Source organism: Leptosomus discolor, chromosome Z, assembly GCF_034619465.1.
Source record: "Leptosomus discolor isolate bLepDis1 chromosome Z, bLepDis1.hap2, whole genome shotgun sequence".
Classification (NCBI taxonomy): domain Eukaryota; kingdom Metazoa; phylum Chordata; class Aves; order Leptosomiformes; family Leptosomidae; genus Leptosomus; species Leptosomus discolor.
Genome location: NC_141419.1, coordinates 18,790,475 through 18,808,930, shown reverse-complemented (window position 1 = coordinate 18,808,930; position 18,456 = coordinate 18,790,475). Strand labels below are relative to the sequence as shown.

Below are 18,456 nucleotides of genomic sequence, written 5' to 3'. Positions count from 1 at the left end.
GGATCTGGCATCATGTTAGGGAAAAGAAGTTGTATTTATCTGAAGCACTTCACTCATCCTGGGTCTGTGGAAGACTGAGCTGCACAGGCAGGGCATCCAGCCCAGGGGGTGGCTGAGCCTGGGAGGCAGGGGAGAAGGCTATCAGACCCCGTTCCCAGAGGCAGGCAGGGCACCTCTGTGTGCTAGACCCATGGAGGCCAGCTCCTTGGTTCAAGGGAAATTAATGTTTTTTCTAAAGCATATCAAGCCATCTTCTGTAACCTAGTCCAAGTGGTTTGCAGGTTCACCCCCAGAGTGCCATATTCCATGGGTCAAACACTTTCAGCATGGGAAACTCCTACAGAAAAGACCTCCTCCCTCCCATTATGAATGAGAGTCAAAGACAGGGATATCAACGTAGAAACCCAACACAGGAGGAGCATAACTGTGAGGCAGAGAGATGGTCACACACTCATCCTGGCCAAGTGTGAGGTGATCAGAAGACCCAAGTGTCCCCAGTAGTCAAAGTCTCCATAACACCAGGCCCTGCCTGCAGCCAGGCTGCGATTGGTTTTACACTGAGTGAGAGATCTGCTGTGGAGCAAACTCTCCCTTGGAAGGCACAGTGCTGCCAAGATCAGGTCAACCCATAGATGGCTCTGCTCAGAGCTAAATGAAGAGGAGACATAGCTCCTAGCGCTTCCCAGCCAGGCAGGGAGACACATCTTGTGCTCCCATGGACTTCCACAGGAACCAAATTAAACTGGAGAGGCAACTCTGCTCTCCTACAGCCCATTTCACTTGTCCCAGCCTGAGTTCCATGGGAAGATGTCCCCCGGCTCCTGGGACTTCCTCAGGCCCAACACTCATCTGGAGACAGAGTCATGACACAGTAACTGCAATGTAAACATGCAGCCTTCTGGCAGGCTAGCCACTGAAGGCACCGTGCCTTCGAAGAGCAGGTTTCCTTCCTGGCCAATTCAGAAGTTTTAGGTACCAATGAAGGAGTGCTCTTTGTTCATTATTTCCAATGATTTTACTTGTACATAAAGATCTCTTTCAAGCCTCCATCAGAAAAGGTAGAAAAGCCCTGCCTGGCTGTGTCTTCTGCACTGTGTCAACTTCTGTCATGGTACCACAACTGGTATTTCCAGTGGAACCTTAGCTGTAATCCTGAACCACACAGGACAGGGTGGACTGAATAGGGAGAAATATAGAAGAGGATAAAACTCCTTTGACACCTTACAATACATTACAAAGTCTGGCTTGGTCCCCAAATGGTCCTATACCTACAGCCTTGTTTCCTGGGGCAAATGAACTCCTACTGCAACCACCTTTCCCCCTCTGCTCCATCTCTTACAGGCAGTTGCTACTGAAGACCTTCTACAAGGGGGGAGGGAAGTGATGAGGAACCGTTTTTGTTAAATCTCTTCTTCCTCTTCACTAGCAACTTCCTTCAGGTCCTGAGACCCCTGCTCTGCTCTCTCCTTTACATAGGCTGCCTTGATCTGTTCCAGCTCGCACAGCTCTGCCTCCAGCTCTTCCCTGTGCATTGACCGCCGGTTCCTCAGCAGTTTCATGGGGAAGGGGTTTAAGTCATTGAAGGCAATGTTCATCAGCTTCCTACGATGGAAAAAACAGGTCTGGTGAACTGATTTACTGATTGGTAACAGCTGATAACAGATATGCCACAGGCATCCTGGGGTGGGCCAAGAGTAGGGCCTCGGATTTCAGCTCTCTGAGCTTAAAGTCACCAAGCAGAGTCTTAAAGGAATCACAGGCAATTCCTTCTCACACAAACACCAACCCAAGCAATACTTTAAAAAGCCTTATACCACAACACCTTTTAATGTACTGGTGTGCAGCCACCAGTCAGGAGACAGTGGATCAGATGCCAATTCTGACGGTGCCTGGGGTAGGAATATTCCCGATGTTGAGCTCTTCTGATCACAGAAATCTTCCTCTGATGATTTCATGTTGCCATCAAAGATTGTGAGTGGTGCTGTATTCCCAAATACCCCAACTACAGCTGAGAGAAACACAGCACATGGCAGCACAAGTTCCAGCTCCTGCAAAAATGAGGCTGGCCCAGATTTTGTGGCCTGCTCGGCTGTAGTGGCCTGCTCTGCTGTAGCACACCTTTGCTGAGCCAGAAAGACTTTAAGTAACACCATGAAGTGAAAGTCAAAAAGAGATAAACTGACCCATGTCCTGTGGACCTGTCAATGCGCATGCATCTCTCTTAACAGACTGGTCACAACTCTTTTTAGGCTGACCTAACGTGCAAGCAAGTACAAACCCAGAATGGAAGGTTGTCTACAACCCACAGTCCTACCTGCCATCCATGATCATTCTCGTGAAAAAGCGTAGGTACTGGTAAATCTCCACACTGTCATGAATTCTTAGAATTTCCTCCTCGTTGTACTTAAAAATCGCAAGAGCATAGCGGAAAATCACCTGGGGGGATTGAAACATATTTGAGTTGGAAAAGTCTTAGGCAGTTGGGGGACCATGCCTTCCTGGCGTAAAACATGGGGTGGGCCACACAGCACTCAGTACAGGCTGGATGCTGGGCTCCTCCTGCTCTCAGTAGGCTGTGTTAGGGCAGGCCTCAAGAAGCACAGAGCTAATCCCAACAAAATGACCCTCTGTAAACTAGTTTATAACTCCAGAGCATACCAGGTCCTCCAAAAGGACCCCACAGGGATTTTGCAAGGGTTCTCCAGATGCACAGGGACAATGCAAGACTCATGTTTTCAGATACTAACTCTCTGCCCATCTTCGGCTCCCTGTATCTGTCATACTGTCAGCTGTGTCTAGGTCACAGAGCAGAACACACCATGGCCTGTCAGAGAGCTGTTTCATAGCAGGACTGTTGGCTAAAAAGTGTCAGGGATACTGTGCCTACTGGCAGCAAGTACATAGACAACACAGAAGCTGGGAGGTGTCAAGGCACCCCACCAAACAGGCAGGATAGGACAAGAGGCTCAACCCCACATCTCTTTGACACATGTGTATGTCCATCACCCTGCCATCAGGTCACAGAGGTGATGCAGATAGGAGGAAGGCCTAGACTGAGAGTTGCACCTTAGTTCCTTCGTACAAGAAGGCATCCCACACTCGCAGGAGGATGTCGCTGACCAGGCTGTCCACAAAGGCCACCAGAAACCAATTGAAAGTGATGAGTGAGACATCAATCCGATACTGCTCAAAATGAGCCATGAGGCGAGGCAGCTTCTCTGACAGGAAGTCTTTGAAGACTCTCTGATCTACCTAAATTTGACAAAAAAGAAAACAATGAAATCCTAGTCAAGAGCAGTCCTAGTGTTGGAGGAGAAGAGTGGTGCAACAGGACAGTGGCCCACTGGTGCTACCTTCTAGCCTACCTACATCCAAGGAATAGCAGAGCATCCTTTGTCTCCCAACCCTTTCCAACTACTTGTATGCTGTACCCAGTGCAAGGTGTGGAACTGAAACAGGGCCAAGATACAAGTAGAGATACATAACATTCTTCTCACTCAGAGGATCAGATTCCTTCCCAACCTCAAAGACAAGAGGGAAAACGCTGTTACATCTTCGTGCACCAGTCTTACTGGGATTTTCTGTGATGTCATGAGCATCCAATTGAATCATAGGGATTAAAACCTGCCCCAATCTCAATGACTACACATGGCCCAACAGAATAAACACCTAGAATTCCTCTGACTTTGCAAGCAGGACCTGATCTTCTCACCTAGTTTCTCTTTTCTGGTCTGAGTACTGTCTGTGCTCTGCTTCTGGTTCCACGAGCTGAGACACAGAAATGCAGTTGGTGAGATCTCTCACCCAGGTTTATAAAGGCTTCATCTCAGGGAAGCCGTGATTTCATGAGTGGAAGTGCTAAGGAGCAAGATCACGGCTGGGTCTTCCCCTATGTAGTATGCCATATCATACTACTGCCCCAGCTGTGTCAGCCCACTTAGCTGCGGCACAGTGGTACAAACCAGACGAGGTGATATGCTTAGTCTTTAAAATCTGCAAGAGCTAAACCTTAAGTTTTCCAGCCAACCCAGAGCTTTCACTTTCTCAAGCTAACGTGGATCTTAGCTAGACTTTCAGAGACCAACCATGAGGTCAGGAAGCCTTTCTGAAAAAGGCTCCCTCAGCTGACAGTCTTTTCTCATCAAATGTAGGGGAGCTTCTGTGTCTTCAGTCTGCCATGTTTTCCTGTCAATCACAATGTCAAGTATTGAGCACTGCTTATTAAATCTCATGGTTAACACTACCGGATAGACATTTTGCTATCTGCACAGTGATTTGGCTGCTTCCCTAGCCTGTGGTCTGGTGTCTCAACCAGCACATCACTATCCCAGTAAACATTAGTCAACCAATTGAGTGCCACAATCAGTCACTCTCAGATACTGATGCTTGTAGCCTCATCTGTTATGGGCCCACAGATACAATTCTCTTCTGTCTGAAAGGACTACACACAATAAAGACACTAAGGTCACAGCCAGGTTCACCAGACTGGGCACTGCTGGCTGTGGATGGTGTGGGCACACAATTACAATTCCATTGAATTGTATGGGATTTATCTTGTCTCTGTGTCTGCCTGGGAGGACATAGCATATCTGATACAAGACAACATGTCTGGAAAACCTCGAAATCCAGCAACTTTGAACCAAGAGGGTCAGTTACAGAACATTTCACACCAAACGGCCAGAGGGATTCCTGATCTGCAGGGATCCCCAAAGCCAGAACTAACACTGTATTTGATCACGAACTGAGGCAAATACAGTGAATATAAAAATCTTCTATCTGCACATGATACTCCAAAGATAGGGTGCACTTTCCAAAGAAATATCTGCAGGACTGCAGGACGGTTCCTTCTTCATAGTTAGTTCTACACGTCAGTTTGCCACTTCCCCTCCACTAGGCCCTGCTTAAAATAAGTAACCGTGCAATTAATCGGCACCTTCCTTCTGTCTAACCTGACCTTCAAGTGATTACTAGGAGTGGTGCCTAATTTCCTAGTGCTGAGGGTCAATTTTGCTGTTCCTGTGTGTTACAACTTCATACTCTCAAGTCTACACCACTTCTGCAATGGAATGGATTGCAAGGTGGTTTCACTGTCCTATGAGAAATCAAACACACTGACAAGCTGACTGCTTGCTTTTAAACCTTTACTGTGAATCACTGTATCAGAGTCCAAGCAGATGTGAGGGCATCCAGCTCACCTGTGATGTTATCAGTGTGTCACTGTAGTAGTCTGCCGGCATTAGGTTCTCCACAATATGGACTAGGCACCAGAAAGCACTTTCCTCATCTTCCAGGACCAGGAGGGCAACAGCTGCCAATCTGTGATGGACAAGGCATGGTGAGGCAATGCAACACTGCAGGAAGAGACGTAGGCCAGCACAGGAACTGAAGAATCCAAGATTCCTCTTGGCATGTCTCTAGCTCCATGAGCATCCAAAACATCAAATGTGGCAGGACAGTTCATCAGAAAGGCAAGTGATCTGTTTTGTGGGTTTCTGAAGGAAGCTCACTCAGAGATACTCCATATTACATGACATAGCTCATGTTCCCGTACATTATTCTACAGCTCTTACCTACTTCAGCTCTGACTGTATACCCCCTTCCAGATGGACTGGAAAGACGATATCTAATACCAAGGGCTCTCTACAGTGGAAAATGTCTTTCTGAAGACCATCCAAAGAACAACAGGAATAGCTTACACAGACTTTCCTCATATGAAAAGGTCCAACCAGAAATTCCCTTCTTGCAGCTAGTGCCCAGTGCCTGTTTTACTTGGCGACACACTTCTAAGAAGTCTGGTTTTACCTTTGCTACAGTCTTCTTTGGGAAGTGGAAGCTTTTACATTCCCTGAACCTTCTCGTCTCCAGTCAGAACAACCCCAGTTTCCTCAGCCTTTGCTTATGTCATTTACTCCAACTTCCCATTTCCTCCAACTCTTCTCAGCAAAAAGGGGAATCACCAGGGTGTTCTTCTGCTGAGCACATTAAGACTTAGAAATTCAGCCCCAGCTCCATGCTGTTATTCTGGGACTGCTCACTCTACCTACTGTAGTTGCTCCTTCCTGTTCTGCAACTACGGAGATGCTGAACAAGTGCATCCTGCTGCTTGCTTAATCCCAGCAACAACAGTGGGTGAAAAAAGACCCCAAATGCAAAATTCTGCAGGAAAATACCTAGAGCCAGGACAGAACTCTAGAGAGGCAGGAGCCTGGAGTTGCTTGAATCACAGCTAGAGCATGTGTCTACACCTTCTCAGTGCTATTCCATGAATAAGCAGCATACCTGGCTCCTCACCTGTTCAGTCCCTGGCAGTATCCAATGGCAGGATTGTGCCAGGAGAATGCCAGCAACACCCTTCGGAGCTTGGGGATGAGCTGGGAGGTGGGAGAGGAAAAATGTTTGTTGTTGGTCAGCGTGCGGGGCAGGTCAAGCTCAATCTGCCGGCAGGCAGGGTGCTCAGTGCTCTGGCTCTGCCGTAAGAGCCGCTGGTAGTGGTCAGGCAGGTGGCTGCAGTGCCGGCTGACAATCCACCTCCAGACTCGTTGCCGATGCTCCACTGGAATGCCACTTCGGATCAGGCTCTTTAGCTCTGCAGAGGGGCTCAGCTCTCCCACGCTGTTCCACCTATCACGGAGGGGCTTCTCCACTACTTCCTGGCTCCGCAGGTTGTTGGACTTTATCTCCAGGGCCTGGATTTTGGCCAGAAGTTTCCAGTCCTCAACTTCATATTCAGGTACAGTCATAAACCCATATTCATCATACTCACTGGAGGGACACAAGGCAGAGGTTAGTTCAAAGAACAGTGCTGAGTGCTGGCACCTGCATCAAGGGCCACTCACTGCTTGGGGCATGCCAGCTACAGCCTGCTGCCAGGTTCTTGTCACTCATGCCAGAGCACAGGTAGTCCTTCACTTCTCTGGCAGCTGCATGTGAGAGCCTGCCATGCTCACTGTCTCAGAGCCCTGATGACACATAAGAGCCTGCAGCAACGGCATACACATATGAACTCAAGTGCAACTTTCTTCTGAGCTACAGCTCAACCTCATCAGATCGCTCTCACCCCACCTGCTCCCTTGCCCCTAACGGAGTATCTAGCTCAACCTGTGTACTTTCTCCCTACCATGTCCTAATGGAGAGACAGTTCTATAGGAAGGGACTGTAAAGGCTTTGGGGCATCAGACCAAAGAACACAGTCCTTCTGAAGTCTCCCTGTACACAATGCAAATCTCCTACCGGTCAGAAAACAGCAGGAACACTGATAGTACAACTTGTTGAAGGTTTGTGCACCATCAGTCCACAGGCTGGGATATTTGTAAGATATCATTATATTCTTGACAGAGAGACCAAGCTTGGCCTTGGGGTCTCATCTCCAAAGCTACCTGGAGAACCTGCAATTCTGACCAACCAGATGAAAGGGAAACTGCTACAGAACTGGGACACTAACTGGGCAGGAAACCACAAACACAACTGCAAGGACCCCAGCAGCGCTGGTGGCAAGGCTCTATGGAGGTCTCCAGTACAGCACTCACTTCACTGCAGGATTGTTCCCAGCACTAGAACAGGGAAACAGTGGCTTGTATGGCTGGGACTAGAAAATACCAAAGGATGGAGACTGCCCACCTCCCAGGTGGCCTCCTTTCCTACAGAAGGAGTTTATCCTCATGTCCAATGTTTACCTCCCAGGCACACCATGGCTGTTGGACTTGCCATACTGTCTGCCACTGCCAAGAAAAGTTTAGGTGCACCATCTGCAACTTCTCCTTCCTACCGTGATAAGCTGTTATCAGATAGTTGTGGTCTCCACACCACCAAACTAAACCAGCCTCCTCAACCTCCATTCCTAGGTCATGGCTCCAAGTCCCTGCTATAGAAATCTCCCCAGAGCTTTCTTGCCTGCACATTCCCTTCCACAGCCAGACTCCTACAAGCGTGTGAATATCACCATGCTCTTGCCTCTTACCTTACAGGGTTCAGGTTGAAACCTTCTTCTGCTTCTTCCTTGACGTCCCACTGGAGGGCTTCCTGGATGAGGTTCCTCACCAACTCAGCATGGGAGCTGGGCAGGCCAGGCACAGCCTCCTGCAGCTTCCGCAAGACTGTCAGGTACTTGCTCTCCATCTGGCAGTTTCGTGCTTGCAGGCAGGCACACTGAAGGGGAAACAAGAGGGAATGAGCTGGCTCATTGATGGGTCTTTCTGCATTGCCACTGCTCTCTACTGGCCTAGTCTGCACATAAAGTGAAAGCTCCTGAACAGCAAAGCCCCAGAAAACACATCCAGCAGTTTCCTACAGTCAGTGGAATTACAGGCATGAATTAATCACCGTGGTCTTTGAACAAACACAAGCTGCAGTAGCTAGCATGCAACAGAAGTTGCTCATTGAATGGGAGACCTACTACAGCATCACTTACTTTAGGTATTGCATTGCATCTGTGGATGGCCATATCCCAGCCAGCTCAGGACACAACCAAAGAGCTACCACTGCAGCTGAGTTCTCTGCAGGCTTTCTCCCTGCTCCTCAGACAAGTTATCTACCCACATTGAGCTGTATCCTGACAAAAACACACTGCCCCCGGGACTGAGCTATGACCATACCATTTTCAAGTTACACGGTAGCAGCACAGACAAGGAGACCACATGCTCCTCAGCAACCCCAGTCCCATGGCACTAGTACACAACATTTTTCAAGCACAGGAAGCCCATCTGAGTTCAAACAGCAGTCCCTGCCGCCACCATACTCCTGGGCACACCAAGCAGAAAAAAAGAATGAGGACTGTTGTCCCCACTCCACAAGTAGGGAACTGAGGTCACACAGGTGACAAGACTCACCCAGTGTCTCAAAGGAAGCTCAATCAAGACTTCTGCTCAGTGGGAAGCAGCAGTTGAAAACAAAAACAAAACAGAAACCATAGAGAGAATTAGGCTGTATATAGAGGGGACAGGAAGGAGCGTGGGATACTGTCATACCACCACTTTAATCAGCATTTTGCCTCACATTGAGCATGTTGGTCTGATTACTTCCTTTCAGAAGGTTATGGCAGTTTTGGGATCAGAGAAGGGCAGTGAAGTTAGAAGGTAGGTAGGGTTTCAAAGGTCTAGAAAGCAAACAGATGTAAGAATGACAATAACACTTCAGAAGGAGCTTTTTGCCCTGTTCCAGAATCGAAGACTGTGGAGACACACCTTAAAACCCAGGGAAGTAAAACCCAGAGAAAACCAACAGAACAAATGCCAGCACATGCCACCAGCCTGGGGAACTGGTTCAGAACCAAAAGGTCGGACTGGACAAGTCTGAGAGCAACCAGGTTATGCATAGTCACAAGGCTAGAAATAAAAAAGCTTAAGAAAGCGTAAGAACTCTGAGCTAGCTGCAGGACCTGAGAGTGCTGCCACCTGGCAGTGCCAAACCTGGTAAAGAAATCAAGACTAGATGGAGCCAGGGTTCGGTCAGTCTGCCAGCTCTCAGGAAAATTTTCTCATTCCCTACATGTAAGGTTGCTTTTCTATTTGTATCCAAAAGCATAGCTGACATGCAGTAATCTGGTTAAGTTTCAGATCCTTAAGACTCAGCTTTGCAGGTATTTCACTTTATTGAAGAACAAAAATGATCATGTCTAACTTGGGAACAACATAAAGCAGAAAAAACGTCAAACTAAAAAAAAACACATTGGGAAGAAAGCTTATTCGTGGTGTGTTTTGGATCAAAATCCATCCCAGTGCCAACTTTGGAAAGAAATTAGTAATAAGTCTTACCAAGGAAAAAAAGTCACTTTGTCTTACCTTCATCAGAAGAGCTTTTTCATTCTCAGTAACACTTGTCCAGAGTCGAGTAACCTGGTGGATCTCAGAGTTGAGAAATTGGTTCTGGGTTTTGTATGCATCAATATCATCCTGCCACAAAGCAAAACAGTTATACAAGGAGAGTTCTTGAGGGGCTTGGAATCCTCTCCCAGTTCAGGGACCTCTGGTGTGGATTGTGTTAAGGACAAGAAAATATCTCAGCAATTTTGTGTTCTGGGGAGAAGACAGGACTCCCCAGGACAACTACTGCCTACAAAGGAAATCAAGGCACAACATTAAATAGAAGTGTTATGCATAGACAAGACACTTGAAAATGTTAAGTGCACTGCATGTACCTGCTTAGAAAACACAGAGACATCCAGGTGATATAAAGAAAGAGAAGCACCTAAATAAGATGAAGAATATATGTGGTTTGTTCTTTTTTTTTTTTTAAATTGACACAAACCTCAGCCCCACGGCTGGCAGCAAAAACAATCACTCTCCCACAATGCAGTAAGTGCTCTTTTGGCAATTCTCCACCGCACGCTAACTGGTCATTATAACTGTATATAGTGACATACAACAGGCTGGATTTGAAAGAACCAGGATATATTGGGAAACTGTTTGCAAGAGGAAAACACAGAGAAACAAAGCTAGTGAAGGCAGCAAGTGAGACTGCAGCTGTGAAACAAAAGAGTGAAGAAAGAGACAGGCACTGAATGGTGACACAAAGTCAAACAAAACAGGCTCTGAGCTGGAGCTGAAACTAAACCAGATGCTTTGGAGTGCCCTATTGGTATCAGGTGAGCCCGTTCCAGCCTGCCTCTGGTTTGGAGACAGACAGAACAACTAGCAGAAGTATATTCTGCGCTTCCAACAAGGAACACCCTTCCACCGAACCTGTGGGCACAGAAGTGGGAGCCCCCAAATTATCTGTGCCATCTCACACACCTTCAGGTGCTCAATCTCCTCCTGCTGCTTATACAGTGTCTCTGCAGTGATAGTGTTGGCTTCTTGCATGGGGTCAGAGAGCTCTCGGGCCATCTGCTCAGTCAAGGCCATGATGACTTCCTGTTTGGCGTGGTTTTTCTCCATCAGAAGTTGCACGTGCTCCTTGAGTTCCTGGATGTGGCTGTCTCTCAGAGTGAGTATCTGCTCCAGTTCCTTCTTTTCTTGCTCAAGAGCTTCCAGTCGACTGGTGAGATCTGCAATTTGTCTGACTTTGTGGCGCACCAGCTCCAGCCTGTCCTTATCTTCTGCTGCAGTGAGATACATGCTAGATACTCGCTTCTCCTGCTGGGCTGCCTCCAGAGCTTTGTGGAGAAGTTTAACCAGCTCCTGGAAAGGGAATACAAAGCCATCATATCAGAATGCTGCCCAGGGCAATGGCAGCATGGACAGTAGAGACTCAACCGGTAATGAGTGAATAGTCAAAGGTCCTCAGGATCTTGAAACTGACTTTTTTCAGAAGCAAAACTGAATGCAGCAATCTTGAAATCACAGTGCATTCCCAGCAGAGAAGCTCTGCTCTCAGAGCTGGACCTGAAAGGTCTCTGCAGCAGGCCACAGATGACTTGACTTTAGGTGGATTGCTAACAGACAAGCTGATGCTTACACTGTCTGAATTCTGGCTTTCCTACAGTCATTGTTCTTGGGAGGCCCAGCAGAGACCAGAGAAGCTGAAGATCTGGTCAGCAGTGCAGTAAAATACAAGGGAGGGAAATAATGCAGTCTGCATCTACCTGTGCTGCCAGAAGGAAACTGCTGCATCCATCTTAACGTTCCCTCTGCCAGAGTCCTCCCTCAGTCCAGCCCACATGAAGGCACAAAAGCTTGCCCCAGCAACATGCCGCTGATTCAGTATCTGCCATCTCAGCCACTTAAGGAAGAAAATCAAGGATGCAACTGATTGCGCACCGTGGTACCTGGCTCTCCTGCCTCTTCTGCTGGAAGACCTACCAGCATCATCAGTGAAAAGCCTGGCATTGCTCCATCCTTGTGAAGAAGAACAGTACCATTCAGAGAGACAGCCCTTGCAGTGACCCATGTGCTGACTTCTACAGTCAAATCACCTCTTAATGGTGGATTACTGTTCAAAAAGAATGACCTGCTGTTAACAGCATCACTCAACCTGGCAGTTCCTGCCAGTGTCATGGTACATATTCAAGACTGTACTTTGTACATTCACTGCACAACACAGACGCACAAGCAAGGCATCTGCAGAGCGCACTTGGATTTGCTTTACCTCCCTTTTCCAGCCCATCTGCTAGCTGCACTTCCTAGCAATGGCTGAAGGACTGAGGGACAGCCCATTCTCCCTTGCACTGGGCACAATCAGGCATATACAAAGGGTAACACCAGGAGCTTAAACTGGTCCCCAGTGAGTGCCTGCTGAGCATTTCTCAGCCTAACACAAGGTGTAAGGGAGTCCCTGTGACCAGTCTCAGGGCCCTGCCCTCAGAAGCAGCAAATTCTTCACCACACTCACCTTCTGTGACTTGACTTCCTCTGTGAGTGTCAGGATCTGCTGCTGTAGGACATTCACTTTATCCATTGGGCTCCTCTCCCTGGACAGTTCTTCAGGCAAGCCTGGGAAGGTACTGTTCATCCACCTTGCTTTCCTAACCCAGTTCAGCCGGGGCTCCATCCTCTCCTCCTCTGTGGTCCCCTCCTTAACTGTAGGGAAATAGGGTTAATTTATATAGAATTGGGTTGCTACTATGGACTCCAGAGTCTTGCTATCCGGGGACTCACAACAGCTCAACAGAGAAGACTAACACACAGCACAAGGCAAATTGACCTGCTGGGATCCACAGGGTTGAAGCACAGGCAGCAGGGATCAGTCACAGGTACCTCCAGAATAAACAAAGCCATGATATTTTATGGTACCTGTTAACCCACCTTGCACCCCGCTCATCTATCTTGCACACAGCAAACGCAAGTCACCATGGTGGATAACTTCCCAAGCATGCAGTGTTGCTCCTGAGCTTAGCCTGTGGCCATGCAGCAATTTAACTTCTACCTCAAAGAAATACCAGTATGGGCTGGCACCACGGATGGTATTTTTGCCACTGCACATGGTTCCAGAGGTAGAAGAATGACAGATGCAGCCTGAAGCAAAGCCAAAAGAGTCAGTCTTGTGCCCAACAACACAGGAAGGGACCTGAGACAATGTGATGGAGTTTTTATGTCCCATGATGACTTGCCACCCTCTCCCTCCCTCTCCCTCCCTCTCCTGCTAAGTGTGACTCCCTGCCAGAAGCCATCATAATCGTAGCAGCTCACACAGATCAGTAACAAGCACCTGCACACCCTGCCTCCACTTTCGCCTCTTGCTCCTCATCTGGGTTCTCAGGATGCTCCTGGAATTCACTGAAGCTAAAGACATTCCCATTGTTCCCCCAGAGCTGCTTGGAGCCACAGATATTGTAGACAGTGTTTCTGAAACAAGAAGAGATCAAGACAGCCTAGTGAACAGGAGAGGTCATGATCACTGCAGTCGGTGCATATTCAAACTATTCAATGCCTTACCTCTCCTCACATCCCATCCCCCCTCCCAAAACCTATTTCCTTCATGTGCTGAGAAAATTAACTATTCACAGCACGGGTGGATCTGAGAGGAGAAAGGTTGTAACTGGTGCAAATCAGGAAGGTGCCACAAAATCAGCACCAGCACAGCAATGCAAATCAGCTGGAGATCTTTCCCCATGTGCTTGAGCCCTGTGCACCAAGAAATGCATCAGGCTGGACAGAGGGATCAAAAGTAACAGTAGACCAACCACATCCCTCCCTTCCTCCCTTCCCTCTCTCCCTCCCACTCCTCCTCCTCCTTCCTTCCCTCCCTCCGTCCCTTTCCTTAGCTCACTGCGGAAATCCCCAGGTGCCAAGAAAAGCTCAACTATCTACAGCACAGCCAAAACTGCCACAATGATCATATCTGAAGCAGCCACAGGTCCTGTGCTGTGAACCACATTTAATAACCTTGCCACAACAAACTTAATAGACTTAGATGCAACGAAGAGATTCAGGAACAAAACTGCAGTCAGACCCAGAACCAGCTGCTATCAGATATTGCCAGAAGCACTAAGGGGTGACTTTACAGCACCACGCAGAACCACAAATGTGCAAGTATTTTCTGTAAAATCTATACAGCAAAGTGAGACAGTTGCCTGTCTTTATACAGGTCTTTTCCCTTCTCATCCTGTGTTGTCCATCAGCTAAAACAAAACAAGCCCCTTGTTTTGAGATCTACAAAACACTCAGTGTCAGTTACTTCCTAACTGTAAGTGAAGTTGGCATTTAGATACTGTTCTTTTGCCTTGTTACTGTAAGAATCCACAGCAGAAGAGCAGACATTTTTGTCTTCAGGGAACATATTGGCACATAAGATCAGCAGACCTTCATTCCCTGTAGACTGCAATTGGCATGCATCCAATGCAACTTTCCTACTTTACCTCATGCTGCACTTGTTTTTCCTCTGACACAACAGCAGCTCAGCGATCTGATGAACTTAGCTGTAATCAAACATGCTACACTCATGAAGACCCAGCCTGATAATGATAAAGCCTGAAGAAACGTTCACAGAACCAGGGAAGCAACACAATTTGAAGCTGAACAGAGGCAATTGTTACTCAAGCTAGCAAAAGCAAGGCTGTGTAGTGGGAAGGAGATATGATCATATTATTTTTAATCAAAGTGAGGAGGAGAGAATGCATAGCCTGCAAAATAGTACAGCTGACTGATCCTCTTTGGTCCCATGGGGGATCTTTCTTCCTATCAGCATCAGATTATAGCCACAGTAGTAGCAGTAAAAAAATACAGCCAACCCCCCCATCAGAAACATTCAGCTGGTGCCAGGCTGCCTCCCACACCTGTGGCCACTTACACATTTTTGGTTATATGTAAATAAGTGCCTAGGACACACTTAAAGAGATATTCATGGGGGTTGTCTTTGTGCAGCTGTAACTGCCCAACGCTTGTAACTTGTAGCCCTGATGAAGCTACACACTGCAACTACAGATAAAAGCATCACTGTAGGCAGTGGGAATATTCACATAGTTGAAACTCAGCAAGGAGTAGCAAGCTGTGCAGTGTCCCGCCATATTACAGGCTCAAGCACCTTTTGCTTGGAGTTCCTGTTTTAGAGAGTGTACTACATTCAAGGTCCTCTGAAACCACTGAAAGGTGCTAATGGGCTTCTATCACTAGCCTACAGAGTACAGCTCAACCTGCCTGTGTACCCTTCCAAGAGCAACGTGCATATACATTGCAGCAGGCATGCAAACCACTACCTACACTGCAGAAAGCTTAACCAAGCCCTAGGTCTGCCACTAGGATCTTTGCTAAAAGAGCTAGATGATGTGAAGTGCATTGGAACAGTGTGATGTGAAAGACCCTCTGGCAGGAAGTTTACTTCCGCCTGGAATATCCTTCAAAAAGCTGTTTCATGGTTCTTCCACCTATGCAAGAGTCCCATTTCACACAACATGTGACAGGAAAGGAAGGCACGAAGTGGTAGACCAACATGTCAACCACATTGCAGCTCTCCTCATGCACTTACTGTATCTCTGTCCAAGGGTGCTTAAGGGAGATGTTCTGCAACGCAGTAGATGTTTGGGGTGCAGGCAAAGATGCTGCCTTTAAACCCACTGCTTCTGTTGGTGTTTTCACCGGAGGCAGAAAGTCTTCATTGTCAACGATATCTGTGTAAAAACAAAACAGGACACAGAAGCAAGTGAGCAAGACAGAATTCCATTGGACTTTGGCTCCCTCGTGTAACTTGAGAACCACAACATTTTACTACAGGCATACATTCCATGTTCAACTGATCAAGTGGAATAAGGACAGTAAAGCAGGTTTCCTTAGTTTTAGGTTGAATTACAGAAGGCTCCATGTACAAACAGAGTCATCTATTCAAGGACAATCAAGTGACTTCAGCCATTTGTATATGAGAATAACTAATTCTAAACAATCAAACTTCAACAGCCTAAAGCAATACGGAAGGTAGCTGTTGCTCTTCTCTTCTCCCATCTCAAACAGCGTTTGACAGTTTTAATGTGCACATAACACTCCACAAACACAGTTTGTAACCAAAATATTGTCTGCTGTAGCAAAACGCCAAGGTACCCAGAATCTTTTAGAGCAGACACTTACTAGGGAGGGGGTTATTTTTTTCAAAAAAAAACCGTGCATCTAGTCATAACTAAGCAGGTGGACACCCTGCTTGTGGTCTCCCCCAATCCACTGGCCTGTGTACTCCCACCGCTAGGAATGCACATCTTCATCCCACCACCGCTGAAGAAAAATTTGCTTGCTGTAAATTTCATAGGCCTCACAAGAGGAAGGGGATACACCAAATGTGCACACTTCACATGTGTGAGAAAAATCAAGAGGGAATTCATGATCACGAAATACCTGAGCATGTCCAACCACATACTGTGGATTAGGAGACACTCCATTCACATTCATCCATAATAAGGCCAGAAGTTCCACACATCGACCAAGCATTGATAGTTGGCACTTGCATTTAAAAACCTGGCCAAAATTTCTGCCCACTTACAGATGAGCAGCACCATTCATCACTGGGGTGCTGAAAGCAAAAGAAAGGCTGACATATGTGACACCTACTTGTTCTGCAAGCCAGAGGTTCATTCACAAGCTGGGAGCTGCCCACAGGAAATCTGCTCTGAGCGTTGTAAAATTCCCAACGTCTCATTTGTAGCTGCTGCAGCCAATACATCATTGCCTGTTTGCTGATTGCCTAACATAACACAAAACAGGAAGGAGACGGGAGTAATCTCATCAGCATGAGACACATCCTGAAGGGATGACCATCACTTCAATGTGCAAGTCAGCAGAAACAAAGGCCAGCTGTGTCAAGCCTATGCTATATCCCCTGGTCCCAACACCACTTTGGAAGGCCAGTAAATCTTCAGCATAGCCTTAGGAACAGAACCTCAGTGGACCACTGACCTAATTTTAATCGGTTTTTGGTTTACTGTGCTCCAAGGCTAAGCAGAAATGTCACGATTATTTTAGCCTGGAATCACCCACAGAACTTCTTAATAGCCATTTTCACAGAGATAAAATCTAGAAAAGGTTCCTGCTGGAGCAACCATTTTAGGCAGCAGAGCTCATTTCTGTTCAGCAAATTACATGTGGACTGCAGGACTCCTCAATGATTTTAATTCAGCACCTAGTTCGGCTTTTATTCCTATTCTGCTAAACAACAGCCATCCATCTCACAGCTAATGGAGTCCCAGGCTTGCCAAAACAATGCAAGTAATTTAGGTCCAAATGGTAACAGTCCAGGTTGGGAGGGCTAAAGTGAAACTCAAGCTAAGAGGAATCTTAGCAGAGATGTGTCTGTCCTGATTGGGAATGTTTTGTAACAGCCCCCACAAGAAGATGCTTTCCCTTACCTTCAAAGTAAAAACTCTGGTTGGTGTTCTGATCTCAAAAACCCCTTCCCCATTTTCCACCTTGCAGTCAAAGCTGGCGCTGGAGAGATCGATAGACCCCAAAGGGTTAATGTCCTGTGCAGTTCTGTAGTATAGCAAATGACATTTGTTTTCATCATAAAAGAACCAGCGAGACTTCCAGGTCTTGATTGGCCCCTTGATGCCCAGCTTATTTAAATAGCCACAGAGTTTTTTTCTGGATATCTCTCTGCTGGGTTTCAGCTGTACATTTTCCAGTTCTCCAGAATAGGAAAGCATGTCTTTCTCTTTCGCTGAGGCTCCACTGCTGCTGCTATTGTCTGTATTTGACTCCACTGCGTCGCCTGGAGCGGCAAGGGGACAAGCTACACTTTCTGATCCTTTTTTCATCTCTTTCAGGAAATACACTCAGAATCAAGATTGAAACAGAAAATTCTCAAGGTAAGTAACAGCAGATCCCAACTAGATCATCGTTACAGAACCTGCAGCAAATGAAAAAGGAGGAATAAGCTCAGGTCTGGCATACGACAAAAGACTTTCCCTAGCTTTCAAACTGCTCAGCCAAGGTCTCCAACTTCTACTTTTGGTCATTGCTCCCTGCCTTCCTCAGCTCAGATGACCTCTACATATGTGTCTTCTCTCTTTTCCCTTCATAAATTAGCCTGGACTAGCAGCCAGAAAGCGGCACCACAATCTCTTGAGTGAAAAATAAGTACAGTCTGTGGGCATACCACATCAATAGCAACAATCAAGGCATTTGAAGCCACAGACAACAATGTTAAGTAACAATTGCAGAAAACATGGTGAGATAACGAGCTCGGGGGGGGGCGCACATACTTGGGTCAAGGGATTTCAGGTAAGCGTATTCTGGCATTTCCACTGAATGTTCAGCTAATATTCTAAACTATGGTGTCTGGAGAAAAATCCAGCATTATGCAGCATCCTTACAATTCTTTCATGTCAGTTGAGGATTGCTGTGAAAAACCCTGCATGCCATGTGTTATGTCTCCACCCAGTAGGCCTTATATGATGGATTATGCACCAGAGAAAGTAATTCTGTGATCCTTGCAAAAGAGACTTGGTTGCTCAGTGGCCAAAGTAACCTGCTGAGCTCCCAAGAGGAACGCAATGTGCAAGAGAGAAATAGAAAAACAAGGCTGGAGGGGATCTGTGGAAATCTCTAGTCCAACTTCAAAGCTGTAGCTTTGAATTCAGGTAAATTTTGATCATATGCAAGGATG

General features: G+C 46.9%; 1 protein-coding gene across 1 annotated transcript; it reads right to left on the bottom strand.

Annotated features, from left to right (window-relative positions):
- Positions 1-1,400: 1,400 nt before the first annotated feature.
- Positions 1,401-17,605, bottom strand: TBC1D2 (TBC1 domain family member 2). Its single transcript, XM_086479294.1, has 13 exons — positions 17,198-17,605; positions 16,404-16,536; positions 15,337-15,478; positions 13,081-13,217; positions 12,265-12,452; positions 10,728-11,114; positions 9,777-9,887; positions 7,958-8,145; positions 6,292-6,762; positions 5,196-5,316; positions 3,067-3,252; positions 2,315-2,436; positions 1,401-1,602 (listed from the first exon to the last, which is right to left on the bottom strand). Exons 1-13 carry the CDS (start codon positions 17,603-17,605, stop codon positions 1,401-1,403), a joined length of 2,796 nt encoding a protein of 931 aa, XP_086335420.1.
- Between the last annotated feature and the right edge of the window lie 851 nt (positions 17,606-18,456).